Here is a 13,996-nt window from a genome sequence, read left to right on the forward strand (position 1 = left end):
ACTTGAAAGAAATTAAAGCATTTCCGTAGCCTTTAACACTATCACGACTGAGCGCGGCGCCCCCTGCGCCCCATGGGGAAGTTGGAGGGAGGGACGGGAGGGCGGGAGGCCCGGGCCGAGGCTGGGGGTTTAGGGGGCGCGGGGGGAGCCCGGGGTCTGGTCGCATGACGCGGTCGGCGGTGAAATGCGGGGTGGGAGCGGCCAGGGGAGGTCCGGGGCGGCGTCCAGAGGGAAGAGGGCGCGGCTGGGGGTTGAACCTCGGGAATCCACGAGAGAAAGGTGCGTTTGGAGAGAAGCCTCTCGCTGGGAGGGGGTTCGGGGGGCGGGAGGGGGGAGGGCAGAAGGCGAGGCTCAGCCGGGCGGAGGTGGATGTGAGCGACGCCCGGGGAGGGGTCCAGGAGGGCACTGATGGCACAGCCAGGGCGCTGGAGGGGGCGCTCTGAGGTCCCCGAGTGGCGGGGCTGGGGAAGCCGTGGGCAGGCGTCCTCCCGGCCAGCCCGGCCTCCGAATCTGGGGTGCACCTGGCTCCTTGCGATGTGAGCGCCCTGGGGACCCATCTGTGCCAAGAGGACGCTAACTGCACCTGCCGGCAAGGTTAGTGGGGTAGCCCAGGCACGGCCTGGGTGGGTGCCCCGAAAGCCTCATTGCATCCCAGGGCTCACCTCCCTCAGCTTACCACCTCCACCCCTGACCCTTCCCTCTCCCACCAGACAGAGGTGGCTTCAGGGTGGGAGCAAATGGGTCAGCCAAAAGTTCCCACATCCAAGCCCGAGGTTCCTGTCTCCCTCCCTGTGGCGCCCCTCTCTGGGCCCATTGTCCCCAATATAAAGAGGGAGCAATAATAACCACCTCACGTGTTGTCGGCAGGATGCATGAGGTGATGTGAAGAGGAGGGCACCTGGCCAGGGGAGTGGCCTGTGGTCAACAACGTAAACAGGGGCTGGTCCACGGAGGCTGTGGACTGGGTAAGGTGCAAAGACTTTGAGCAATAATTTGTGGGGAGTCAGAGGGACAAGGAGTTCTAGAATTTCTACCCACATGGGCATCCAGAATGCCTGAAGTTCTGAAGTTCTAGAAGTTCTGAAGATTTGTGACTCTTGACCATTTGAAAATCTTGGGTCCTATAGTGTCTGAGGACCTATACTCCCAGAATGTCATAGGGCCCGAAATTCCAAAATCCAAAGGTCTGGCATTCTAGAAAAGTGGAGACCCTAAGTTCTAGAATGATGGAGAAGCTGGGGTTCTGGAATAACTGGTTCTGGAATGCCTCAATGACATCTGGGTCTCAGATGCCACTATTCTCTCATTTATTGTTTGTGGGGAAACTGAGGACCAGAGGCCCCTAGGCCTTGGCCACTGATGTCCTAAAAAGCCCCTATTTTGCAACCTCTGCCCATAAATGTGATGACAGCTTTCGAGGGACAGGGAGGAACCATGCCTCTAACAGTCCCTGTCCTTCCCCAGGTGACTTGAGGTCAGTCCCTCCTACTCTCTGGGCCTCCTCATTCTTTCACCAAGCCAGGATGGACTCTAGACAATTGCTCAGGGCTCTCTGTGGTTCCAAGACACAAATTCCCAAAGCCTTGGGTCATCTTATTGATGCACTCCAGCCTCTGGAATGCAGAATCCAGAACCCAGACTCAAGACTGCAGGATCAGGCAGGGAGTCCAGGCTCCCAGTCTCTAAATTCATACTCTAGAATCAAGATTCTAGGCTCCAGAATCATGGAAGCCAGCTCCAAGTCTCTTAGTTGAGCATTGTAAAGGCCCAATGCAGATGTGAAGCTCCAGATTTCGTGCTCCGCAATCTACCTGTGAAACCTCAGACTCTAGACCCAGATTCTAGACTCTAGAACTCAAAACTCAAAGTCCAGTATCTACCATTCATACTCCAGGCCCCAGGCTCCACCCAGTAGGTGTGCAGCTTTCAGACCTCAAGCCTCAGATTCCAAGACTGAAGACTGCCAGAGTCTTGGACTCTAGAATCAGAGGCTCAGAATACAGGGATCCAAGAATCGAAGCCCTAGACCTGTCACTCAAAGTCTAGACTACAGGATGCAGATTCAAGAGCCCAGAACGCAGACTTCAAAATCCACATTCCAGACCTCAGGTCATGAACGTCGCACTCTTGACAACTCTGAATCTAGAACCCAAGATCCAGAACCCAGAATCAAAGGTCCAGGGCCCTGCTGCGGCACAAGGAGCCTGACTCTAGAATCCAATTTCCACGCTCCAGACCCCAAATCCAGAAGACAGCCTCCAGACTCCAGGCTCTGTATTTTGATCTTCTCCAATTCTCTGCTCTTGCCCTCCCATCCCCTCCCCCTCAAGGAACTGCCCCTGGCGGGTAATTCCTCCTTGTAGACTCAGACAAAAGCTTCAGCCTCATAAATGCTCATTAGACCAGGTCCCCCCTCCATCACCAGCCACCAAGGCGTCCCTGCCTGTAAACCAGGGCTCTTGGCCACCCCCTACTCCACCCCACCCCGCCCCGGAGAGCAGGCGGGGCTGGGAGCTTATAAATTCAGGCACTAGGGTGCCCACTCCCCCTCTTCCGGCGTCCAAGCTGCCTCAGATGCTGCTGGAGGATTTGGAGGGGGTGAGACCTTCAAGGGAGGGGTGGGAGGGAGGGGAGGACATGGGGTGGTGGGCCTGTGGGCTGAGGGGAGGGGGCCCTCCCCTGGTCTGGGGAAGACATCAGCTCCCCCTGGTCCTGGGGGTACAGGGGCCACCCTGGTCTGGGGCTGGGGGCATGGGCTGCCCTGGGGGAGGTGAGCGCCAAGGGCAGCAGGGCAGACGTTCCCGCGTCCTTTGCTGAGGCCTCGTGTTGACCCTGAACCAGGAAAATGTCAAAAGAGCCGCGAGAAGGAGCCACAGTTGGGGAGGGGGGAGGAGTGAACTAAGAGGATGTCCCCAAAAGTGTTTGCACCAGAGCCAAGAACAAGGCCAGCAGTTATCACCGGTTCCAGTCAGCTCCCGGCGAGCTCCCCGAGGTGTCCTGGGTGCCGGGCCCCCGGCTGGGGGATGCCGGGAGGGCCTGGCCGGCCGTGGGGGTCCAGACAGGCACCAGTGTCCCTGGGATCTGGGCTGTGATGGAGGAAGCAGGGGTGCTGGGGAGAGCACAGGAGACACCCGTCAGGTGTGGGGGGCCTCTGGGAGAGGCGGGGTCACACCTGAAAGAACAAGTACAAGTTCAGAGGATGGGTGGGGAAGAAGGACTTTAATTCAGTCCTGGAAGCTTCTGGAACCTCAAGTGGGCAGTGCTGGGGGCTCTGCCCTGCCCTCGGGGGGCCCCCAGATTGATGGGGGAGGCAGACCCCACTCTGCAGAGCATCAGGGAGGGTCCGAGGAGCCTCGCGGAGGAAGGGGCTTTGACAGGAAAGGCACATGATAGAACAGCTGAGCCAAAGCCCGGCAGGAGGGAAAACGGTGGCACTGGCCGTATCTGGGGACAGGGTCGTGAGAGCCCCCGCGGCGAGGCTGGGAGCAGGGGAGAGCAGGTTGGAAGTGAGGAAGGGACTGGGTGGGGTTTCCTAAGCAGCGGGATGAGAGAGTTTGGGTCTGGAGGGTCTGGAGGGCTCCTGGCACGGACCCTCACCCCTGCTCACTCTCCACCTCCCCAGACTTCAGCTCAGCCCTGGCCCCTCCTCTGCCATGTGGCCCCTGCTCGCCTTCTCCAGCCTGCTGACGGCCGCAGGTGAGGTGGGCCCTCCCCACTCCCAGCCCCTCCCTCACCCAGGGGCCCCCTGATGCCTTCCCCACCCTATCTCAGCCACCCGCCAACATCCCTGAGTCACCACCCGCCTGGAGAGCAGCCCCAGACAAGGAACAGCGGCCCTAGAGTCACACAGACCTGGGGCCAGGGGCTGAGTCAGCTCTTCCTTTGCTGTGTGACCTTGGGGAAGTTCCTTTACCTCTCTGGGCCTCTGGGGCCGGCTCCCTCAAACAATTATAATCTCCATGAGGGGATTCTCAGGAGTGGCAATGGCCTAGTGTAGGTGAAGCACAGGACAAGCATCCAAGGTCAAGAGGACAAGCTGTGGGTTCGAATTCTGGGTCCACTTGCTGCCTCTGTGACGGGTTTCTCAGCTGTAAACTGGAGAGAAGGAGAGACCCTCCTCGCGGGGGTTGTTGCATGTGAGGTGACGGCCAGCATCCAGCCCAGGGTCGGGGTCCGCGGCCTTGCCAGGGGCTTTGTAGGTACCAGGCGTGACGCTTGGGGCTTACGGACACCCATCTAATCCCACAACATCCCTGCGGGGTGGGTGGTCCTGGCCTCATGTGACAGAGGAGGGGACTGCGACTCAGAAAGGGGTGCCCTCTGGGTCAAGGTCACCCTGGGTGGCTGTAGGACCCAGCAGTCACCATCAACCACCACCCACGGAGAAATCCATTGTAACCTGATGCTCCTGCCCTGCAGAGGGTGGGGTGGACGCCCCTGGGGTCCCTCCCCTCGCCTGCGGCCTCCCCCCCACCCCCCAGGCTCTCCCTGCGCCCACTCTCCTCCCTGCCCCCCGCCCGCTGTGCTGTGCCCTGCGGGGGCCTCCGCCCACCTCCGGCTGGGACTGGCCGGGTGCAGCCTCGGTGACCAGCTGTTCTGCCCGCTCCCTCTGCCCTTCCCCACGGGACAGCCTCGCCCTTCCACTGTCAAACGCTTGTCCAGCACATCGGCCTTCCCCGGCCTCACCGGAGCCCTGAGCCCGGTTCCCGACCTCGGTGGGCAGCGGCGTGCATGTGTGCCTGGCTGTGACTTTGAGGGGACGCAGCCACCTTGCCCAGCCTGGGACCTGGAAACATCTCTGTGTCCTTGCACACACTGCAGTTGTGTGCCTGTGGGGGGCCGACCTTGACCTTGACCTTGACCTTGACCACCAAGTACCTGGCCTAGGGGCTGACCCAGGGCTGGATGAAGATGCCCTGACCTGACCCTCTGTGTCTCTCTCTGACCTTGGACCCTGTGCCCGGGAGTGGCCTTGAGGTCTGACCCGGTGGGCCCACGGCTGAGCCCCTGACCTCCGGGTGTGTGTCCGCAACTTTGAGTCACTGCAGAGTGGCCCTGGGGATGAAGCACACCTGGTCTGTGCACATGTCTGACTTACTTTGGCCATATCTGTGTTGACAACTTGATCGTCCACACGTACAGGCCCATAAATAAATCCGCGTGTCCTTGGTTAATATTAACTAACATTAACCAAATTTTATTAAGTAGTTACTATGCGCCAGGCATGGTAGAAAGATGATAGATTGATGGATGGATGGACAGACAGATGTATGTGTGTATACGTATCGATGCATGATGATTGCTACACACACACACACATGCACACATCCATATTCTCCCCTTTAATCCTTCCAATGCGCTTTTACAGACAAGGGACCAAAGGCACAGAAAGGTCAGATTATTTGCTCACAATCCCAGAGTATGTCTGAGCCCGAGCGGCCTGACTCTGGATCTAACCACTGTCCCACTGACCCGTGTCAGTGACAAGCCCTTGGAGGTCCCTCCCTCATGTGCTCACATGTGGGTGCAGGTCCCGTGTCCCGGCGTGTGCGTCGTGACCTTGGATACCCAGAACCCATCTGGAGACGGCAGCTCTAGGTCCGGGCTCCTCTGTCCGAGTCTCCGGACGGTGTGTGTGTGTGCCCCTGCCCTAGCTGCCCGTGTCCATATCACGTATGAACATCTGTGTGGTGATTCTTGAAGCCACAACCCACTAAATGTGTGAGAATTTCAGCTTCGAGTGTATTGTCCATATCCGCACCTGCATGGGGAAGCCCAGGTGTGGGGATTGTATGTCTGTGACCTTGTGGTGGCTGCATCCATGTCCTTGAGCTTGGCTGAGACGTCCAGACTCTGGGGCCAAGACTGTGTCACGGATATTGAGTGGCCCCATGGGTGTGCTGTCTGTGACAGCTCGGTGACCTTGAGTGGCTGGTGCCAGGTGACCAGCTGCCTGAACTTGTATCTACTGTCCCCAGGTCCACCCCCCATCATGGGGGACTTCTTGACCTCCAGCTCTCCCCTGTCTTGTCTCCCCTGGGGTGGGGACGGGGGGCAAGATTCAGGAGAAAACAGGCAGCAGTGGTGAAAGCTGTGCTTACGAAAAATCAGAGGCTTCTGGAGGAACTGGGGTGACAGCTGCAGGTGAAGAATATGGGAGAGCAGGTGCAGGGCAGGGGTCGGGGTCAGGAAAAGACCCCTGCCCTCAGGGATTCTCTACCCCGTCGCCCAGTGGCTCAGCATGGTGACAAATCTCTGGGGGGCGAGGAGTGTGCACCCCACTCCCAGCCGTGGCAGGTGGCTCTCTTCGAACGCGGACGCTTCAACTGCGGTGCCTCCCTCATCGCCTCCTACTGGGTGCTGTCCGCCGCCCACTGCCAGACCCGGTGAGTACCAAGGCTCAGGGCCCTGAGGGGGCGGGCTGGGGTCCGGAACTCCTGGGCTAGGGGGAGGGCCAGAGGCTGGGGTCCCCACGGCTGTGTATGAGGTGAGAGGAGCCGGGGCCCCTGGGTCAGAAGGAGGAAGCCTAGAGGCCCAGTCCTGGGGGAGAAGGGGCAGGGGTATGGGGTCCAAACTCTTAGGCCCCTGAGAGAGGAAGGAGGAGCCTGGTGAGGCTCCGTCTCCTGATGTGGGAAGAGACTAAGGGTCTGAGAATTCCGGATTCCGAGGAAGGAAGGGCTTGGACCTGGCGATTGGGTTCCCGGTACGTGCGGGACCTGGAGCTCCTTGGTTCCTGAGGGGCGGGGGCTGGGACCATGGGCTCCAGGTCTTCAGAGAGGGTAACGGGACCTCCAGACTCCCAAAGGGTCGGGGGACCCCAGGTTGCCCGCACTTAGATTTTTCCGTCTGCTCCTCACCGCGCTGCGGGTCCTCACCGGCGCGCACAGTTTCATGCGGGCGCGCCTGGGCGAGCACAACCTGCGCAAGCACGACGGCCCGGAGCAGCTGCTGCCTATTTCACGCATCATCCCGCACCCGGCGTACGAGGCGCGCAGCCACCTCCACGACGTCATGCTGCTGCGGCTCGCCCGACCCGCGCACCAGACCCGCCAAGTGAGACCCGTGCGGCTCCCCACGCGCTGCCCCTACCCAGGCGAGGCCTGCCTGGTGTCCGGGTGGGGCCTGGTGTCCGACAACAGGCCGGAGACCACAGGGCGCCCCGGACCGCAAGGTGCGTGCGAGGGGCTGGATGTCAGCGCTCTAGGAACCCTCGAATCCGGGGCTCCAGGGCGGAGGGGGCCGGGGCGAGAACTCCCGGGCCCGTTCTAAACCCACTGTCCTCCCCAGTGAGCCTCCCGGACACGTTGCATTGTGCCAACATCAGCATTATCTCCACGGCAGCTTGTAACAAGGAGTACCCAGGGCGCCTGAGGGACACCATGGTGTGTGCAGGCGTGGCGGGTGGAGGCACGGACTCCTGTGAGGTCAGAGCTGGGAGGGGGCCATTGCGTGGGGATGGAGACAGGTTTGGGAGTGGGGTGAGGGTGGATTTGGTCTGCTTTAGGCCAGAGAAGATGCTGAGGATATGTTAGGGGATGGAGTAGAATGGGGGGGGGGGGGGAGGGTGAGGTTGGAGTTGGGGTAGGAGATGGGGATAGGATTGGAGCTGGGTTGGATTGGGGTTGGAATATCTGGAGGCTGGGTTGAGGTGGCATGGGTAGAGTTGGGGTTCAGAATGAGCTTGCTTTGTTTTTGGATGGGAAATAGGTGGTTGTTGAATGGGGGTGGGGTAGGTTGGGTTGCAGAGGTCATGGAGATAGTAACTGGGTTGTGTTGGCTATGAGGATGGACATGGGCATGGTTTGATTTTTGATTTTTAATGGGGAAGATGTGGATGCTGGCATGAGTTTGGTTGGGTTGAGTTCAGTTGGGTTGGGGTTGCCTGGGTTTGAGATGGAATCAGGTTGGATATCGAGTGGTATTAAGTGGAGCTGCTTTGGTTTGTGCGGGGTTAGGCTAGAACGGTTTGTGTTAAATAGGATTGGATGGAATTGCGCTGGGTTGAGATTACATGGGGTTGGCTTGAATTGGGTTGAGTTGGGTTTTAGTTGAGACTGTGAATGGAAATTAGGATTGGAGTAGGGGTGCTGAATCCAGGAGGCCGCCATTGAAGCTGAGGCCCCCTTCTCCCCACAGGGTGACTCCGGGGGACCCCTGGTTTGTGGGGGCATCCTGCAGGGCATTGTGTCCTGGGGTGATGTCCCTTGTGACACCACCACCAAGCCCGGCGTCTATACCAAAGTCTGCCACTACGTGGATTGGATCAGAGAAACCATGAAAAAGAACTGACTGTTCTGGCTTTCTGTGCATGTCGCAGACTGAGCAGAAGCCCCCTCGGCTGGCCGGCAGCCCTATCCTGATCCGGGACAGAACTGGGCCATCTCTCAAGACCCTGTCCAATGCCCAGACATTAGTCAAGGCTATCCCGGCCGAGGCCAGAGCCTGTGCTCCAGGTCACCTGTTTAATGCCAAGATAACAGAGAGCACTGATCTAAGTTTCTGTGACTTTCTTCTGGGGATGGAGGGAAATGGGAGCCACAGCCCAGGTAGGGAGGAGACCTCTAGGGACTCCAGAGCCACACACACACTGCTGCTTTTCACCCACTGCCTCGGTCCCTAGGTGAGGAGACATGGCTTGAAACAAAACTCTGTCCATCCAACACATATGACCAGTTGTGTGACCTTCAGCAAAAGACCCAAACTCACTCAGACTAACTCAGCCTATTTCCACATCTGTAAATCGGGGATCGTAACACTGCTTACTTTGAGAGGATGAGAGGAGGTATCCATACAAACTGATGAGGACTGGGTCTGGCCCTGAAGAGGGACCCTCTATCTCTAGCCCCTAGTGAAGGAAGGACACAGCACATGCTAGAGGAGCAAGGATTACTTCTTTCTCTTCAAAACTTAGTTCTGGGCTTCCTGAGAGCTCTACAAAGCGGTTAATACTCTCCTTTCCTCAACCAGGAAAGGGGAAAGATTTTCTCGGGTTCCTGACATGCGGGAGCTGCTTTGACTTTACTAACTAGCCAAGGTGACGTGTCAGACACCCATGTGCTTAATGCAGAGGCTCCAGGGGTCCTGATCCTCTTTGGAGACCCCAAAATGTGATTTTCAAGGGCACCGAGTCTTGAGGTACATGGACCTGGCTCCTGAGACCTCAATATTTTATTTGGGGGTGAGGGTAAGCTTTGGATTTTGCTTTGAAAATGTTCTTGACTGAGAAGAGCAAGGAACCCAAGACCCCTGGGATTTTGGAGGACAACTTTGAGCACTCAGCTCTGGGGAACAAGGAGTGAGGGGTCACTGGGACCCCAATATTGTTTGGAGGGCACTGGATTTTGAAATGCTAAGGAGTTTACTATGAGGGATCCCCAGAGTTTTATATACCCGGATCTGGAGCACTAGGATGGTCAGTCATTGGGTACCCCAAGATATTACGAAATGAACAACAGATTTGGGGAGCTAGATTCTGGGTCTGGGAGGGAAAGAATCAGGGAGTTCTGAAAGCCACGGCTTATATTTCAGGGGGCATGGGAAGTTGGGTTACTTGCATCTTGGCTCAGAGTGGTGTGGGGAGCAGAGAGTCCAAACCCCACTGTTGGTATTTGAGGGTACACTAGATCTTGGGGCTTAGGCACATGAGATTTTTATGGGGGGGTGTCATTCTCCCACCCCCATGTTCCTGTTCCCCTGGCTCTGTCCCCAAGAGCAAGGCTCAGCAGCCACGGGCCCTTCCCCCACTGGCCTCGGCCTCTGGGAATGCATCCAGGGCCTGCAGGACAGCAGGCGCAGGTCCTCACCCCCCTTCCACAGCTCTGGAGGGGGGTGTCCAGCCCCCAGCTGGATGGGCGGGACCTTGGTCAACATTTGGACACCAGCAGGGCAGGGGCGGGAGCCTGGGGGAAAGAAGGCCTTTAAAAGACTCACCAGGGAGCTCCTAGCTCATGGCCTGCCTGCCCCTGGACACCTGTGTCACCATGTGGCTCCTGGTTCTGTGCCTCTCCCTGACCCTGGTGGGGACTGGTGAGACAGAGGGAGAAGGACACGGGTGGGGGATGGGACCCCAACTCTCGTGTCTCCTTCACCCCCCATGAGTTCCTCCCCTCCCACCCAGCACCCCACCCTGAGCCCTTCCTGCTCGCAGTCCACAGCAGACAGGGCCCCTGGCTCCTTCCTCTCTCTCCCCCAACCCCTCCACGCTCCCTCCTGGGAACCTCCAGAACTTTCTACTCTTCCCCAGCCAACTCTTGGCCCCCAGCAACCTTTCTGAGTGGCAGAGCCTGTCCATCTCTGCCTCTCTGCCCCCAGACGCTGGCCCAGCACCCCCAGCTTCTACCCCAAGAGGAACATTCAGAATTCCCCAACCACTACCCCCTCTCCTCAGAGAATTTACATCCCTCCCCAGGCTCCAGCCCTTCTCCCACCCAAACCCCCTCTATCACAGCTCTGGTTTTCCCCAGTACCTCCCCAGCTGACCTGCCAGACCTTCCCCAAGCATCTCAATAAGGGATTCTAGGATCCCATTTCTAATGGGTCCTCCAGTCATGCCCCACAGCTGCTTGGCCCCCATGTCAGCCCTTTCTCCATTTCCAAAGAACCCCAAATCTCTCCGGTACCCTTGGACTGTGACCCCCACCCCATACAGAGACAGACACCGTCCCTCAGTCTATCCTCCTCCCTCTTCCCAAGCCCCACCCCAGCTCTACCCCCAACCCTGCTCTTTGGGGTCCCCCACACCCTCTTAGAGTCCATTCCAGGTCACGGAACCCAAATCTTCGTGGGATCCCTCTCCCCAAATTTTCCTACCTCTCTCAGCTCAGCAGACCTCTTCCAGCTCCAATCCAGGGACCCCCAAATTTACCCCTAAACTCCCCAGCCCAGATGCTTTTCCTCACCTCCCAGATCTTATTCCTTAAATCTAAATTCGTTTCAAAACCCCCAAAACCCACCACAGGTCTTAATCTTTTCCTCAGTCTAGGACCCCCTAAACTCCCAAATCCTTCCTCTCCCAGCCCTCACTTACTCCTTTGGGGACCTTTTCCTGGTTTCTGGAAATTTTTTCCCCAACAAACTCACAGCCTCCACCCCCCAGTTCAAGATCCCAAATCCCCTCCAAAGAGCCCAATCCCCCAGACCTGATGCCTGCCCCAAACACTGTCTTGGGGGTCTCCTCCCCTGATCCCTGGGGGCTGCTCTGCTCTCAGAGCATCAAGTCTCCCCTCCCAGGACCACCCACTAACCCACAATCCTAGGGATGGCTCCAGAATTCCATGCCCTTTTCACCCCCCAGGCTATCTACCTGGTCCTAGACCCCCACACCCCTCCAAACCCACAGCTCAGCTCCCTTTCCTGGCCCAGAGCCCCCAGCCCCTCCTGAGCCCGCCCCCCACCCTCCGCCCTCCGCAGGCGCCGCGCCCCCCATCCAGTCCCGGATCGTGGGGGGCTGGGAGTGTAAGGAGCATTCCCAGCCCTGGCAGGTGGCTGTGTACCACTTCACCAGATTCCAGTGTGGAGGTGTCCTGGTGCACCCCCAGTGGGTGCTCACGGCCGCCCACTGCGTAAACGAGTGAGTAGGGCAGGGCTTTGGGGAGGGGGACCTAGTTGATGGATAAGCACAGGGGAGTCCAGGGGGATAGAAGGAAGCAGGGAAGGGGCACTGGTCCGGGTGGGTGGCAGGGAGGGAGGCAGAGCTGGGGCTGGGCGACCCCAGAGCAGCTCTCTGCAAGGCTGCCTGAGGCCCTTCTCGGGGTGTCTCCCTGTGTGTCTCTCTGCCTTGTTCTCTGTGTCTCTCAGTTAACTGCTTGTTTTCACATCTCTCTCTTTATGAGCACGTTTTAGTCTCTATCTCTCTCTCTTCTCTGTCTCCATGTCTCTCTGTCTCCCTGTCTCTGTCCATCTCTGGGTCTCCCTGCCATGTAGGTCTCACCTTCCATCACTGCCTGGGCTCTGCCCCCATCTCTCTGGGTCTCTGCCTCACCCTGTCCCCATCACTACTGAGTACACCACCCAGGATGGGCCTAAGGGGGACCCCCCCAGGGAGAATGGAGGGAATTACCCCCTACATGATTTTTAAAAGGGAAAGAGAAGGTTCCCACATTCCCCTTCCCAGTTCCAGCCTCCAATTCGGTCAGTCCACTCCAGGGAGACACAAGGAAGGGCCAGTTTGAGCTGGAGTTCAATGGGGGGAGGCGCGAGACAGAAGGAGGAGAAGCGGGAATGAGAGAGGGGAGCAGAGGGTGCTGGGGAGGGAGGGGGGACGCCGACCTTGGGCTGCGGGCCAGGCCCCCGCCTCCTGGGAACTAGCACAACAGCCCGGGCTGCAGCTGAGCCGACTCTCAGGCCTCTCCCCCTCCCCCTGCTCCCACTGCTCCCCCTCTCCCACCCCACGTCCCCCTCCCTTTTCTGGCTCTGGCTCTCACCAACATCCCTTCCACTCCACTTCTCACTCTCTTTTTGTCACCTCCTCTGCCCTTTCTCATTTTGTCCATTTCACTCTCCTTCCTGGTCTGTCTTTTCACTCCCTCTCCTCTTTGTCTCTCTCTCACTGCCCCCCTTTTCTCTTGCTCCCACTGTCCTTTTGCTCCCTCCACTTCTCACTGTTCTCCCTCTCTGCCCTTCTCACTCCCTCTCTCCTTTTATGCTCTCCTTCCATTCCACTCCTCTCTCTCTGCCATTCACACTCTCCCTTCTCCACATTCTTGTTGCCTCACTCACTGTCTCTGTTTCTCCATGACTCTGTCTTTCCCACTTTCTCTCTCTCCCTTCTGGGACCCTCCCCCATACCCCCCTGCCTCACCTCCCGGCCCCCTCCTCTCTCCTCTTCCTCCCTGTCGCCCCCTCTCCCAGCAACTACCAGCTCTGGCTAGGCAGACACAACCTGTTTGAGGAAGAAAGCACGGCCCAGTTTGTCCTCGTCAGCAAGAGCTTCCCTCACCCCCAGTTCAACATGAGCCTCCTGCAGAACCACAGCCGCCTCCCGGGCGAGGACTACAGCCACGACCTCATGCTGCTCCGCCTGCAGGAGCCCGCCAAGATCACTGAGGCCGTGCAGGTCCTGGACCTGCCCAGCACCGAGCCGGAGCTGGGGAGCACCTGCATCACCTCGGGCTGGGGCAGCATCCAACCTGAGCACTGTACGCCCGGCCCGACCCCGCCAGACCCCCGGGCCCGAGGGAGGAGGCGGCTGGGTGCCGGGAGCCCGAGAGGGGCGGGCGGGGAGGAGCCAGGTGGGATCCCGCCACTGTCGGGTTTCTCTCCGGCCCGCAGTCACGTATCCAGACGAGCTGCAGTGCGTGGACCTGGAGCTCCTGCCCAACGATAAGTGTGCCAAATCCCACCCCCAGAAGGTGACAGAGTTCATGCTGTGTGCCGGGCACCTGGCGGGCGGCAAAGACACCTGCGTGGTGAGCCCGGGCCCCTCCCGGCGCAGCGGGCTGAGCGCGGGCACCCGGGGTCGGGCTGGCATCCCAGGCAAGCCTCGGCCTCCCCTGCTCCCCAGAGCTGCTGCCGGGAGGAAACCCGTCTCTCCCCGTCGCGTCGCCTTCTGTGACCTGCAAGCCTCGGCCTGAGCGCCGGACTGACCCTTCCCACTCCCCCCTCGCCTTGTGCTACTAGGGTGACTCGGGGGGCCCGCTGATCTGCGATGGCGTGCTTCAGGGCATCACGTCGTGGGGCCACTACCCGTGCGGCAGTCCCCAGAAGCCGGGCATCAGCGCCAAGCTGATCCCGCACCTGGACTGGATCAAGGACACCATGGAGGCCAACACCTGAGTGCCCCGTCCCCACCCCGCCCCGCCCCCAGTAAAACTGAATGCGCATCAAATTCCGGCGTCTTCCCGCCTGTGCAGACGCCGGCCCCGGGAATCTCGCCTGGCTGAAGCTAGAGCGTCGCCGGCCCTCCCCACCTCGAGTCCTGCGCGTCGAGTCAGGGGCGGGGAGGGACAGGAAGGGGCGGGCAGGGGTGTGGGCAGACAGGGCGAGCCTCGGACCCCAA

General features: G+C 59.3%; 2 protein-coding genes across 2 annotated transcripts; both read left to right on the forward strand.

The window, feature by feature from the left end:
- The first annotated feature begins 3,653 nt into the window (after positions 1-3,653).
- On the forward strand, positions 3,654-8,289 carry KLK15 (kallikrein related peptidase 15). The gene is made up of 5 exons (XM_037819349.1): positions 3,654-3,696; positions 6,233-6,386; positions 6,888-7,171; positions 7,288-7,424; positions 8,137-8,289. Exons 1-5 carry the CDS (start codon positions 3,654-3,656, stop codon positions 8,287-8,289), a joined length of 771 nt encoding a protein of 256 aa, XP_037675277.1.
- A 1,673-nt stretch (positions 8,290-9,962) lies between these two features.
- On the forward strand, positions 9,963-13,796 carry KLK1 (kallikrein 1). The gene is made up of 5 exons (XM_037819344.1): positions 9,963-10,026; positions 11,410-11,569; positions 12,850-13,136; positions 13,270-13,406; positions 13,618-13,796. Exons 1-5 carry the CDS (start codon positions 9,981-9,983, stop codon positions 13,771-13,773), a joined length of 786 nt encoding a protein of 261 aa, XP_037675272.1. The 5' UTR covers positions 9,963-9,980; the 3' UTR covers positions 13,774-13,796.
- The last annotated feature ends 200 nt before the right edge of the window (positions 13,797-13,996 follow it).

The sequence above is a fragment of the Choloepus didactylus genome, chromosome 27, assembly GCF_015220235.1.
Source record: "Choloepus didactylus isolate mChoDid1 chromosome 27, mChoDid1.pri, whole genome shotgun sequence".
In the NCBI taxonomy this organism is placed as follows: Eukaryota; Metazoa; Chordata; class Mammalia; order Pilosa; family Megalonychidae; genus Choloepus; species Choloepus didactylus.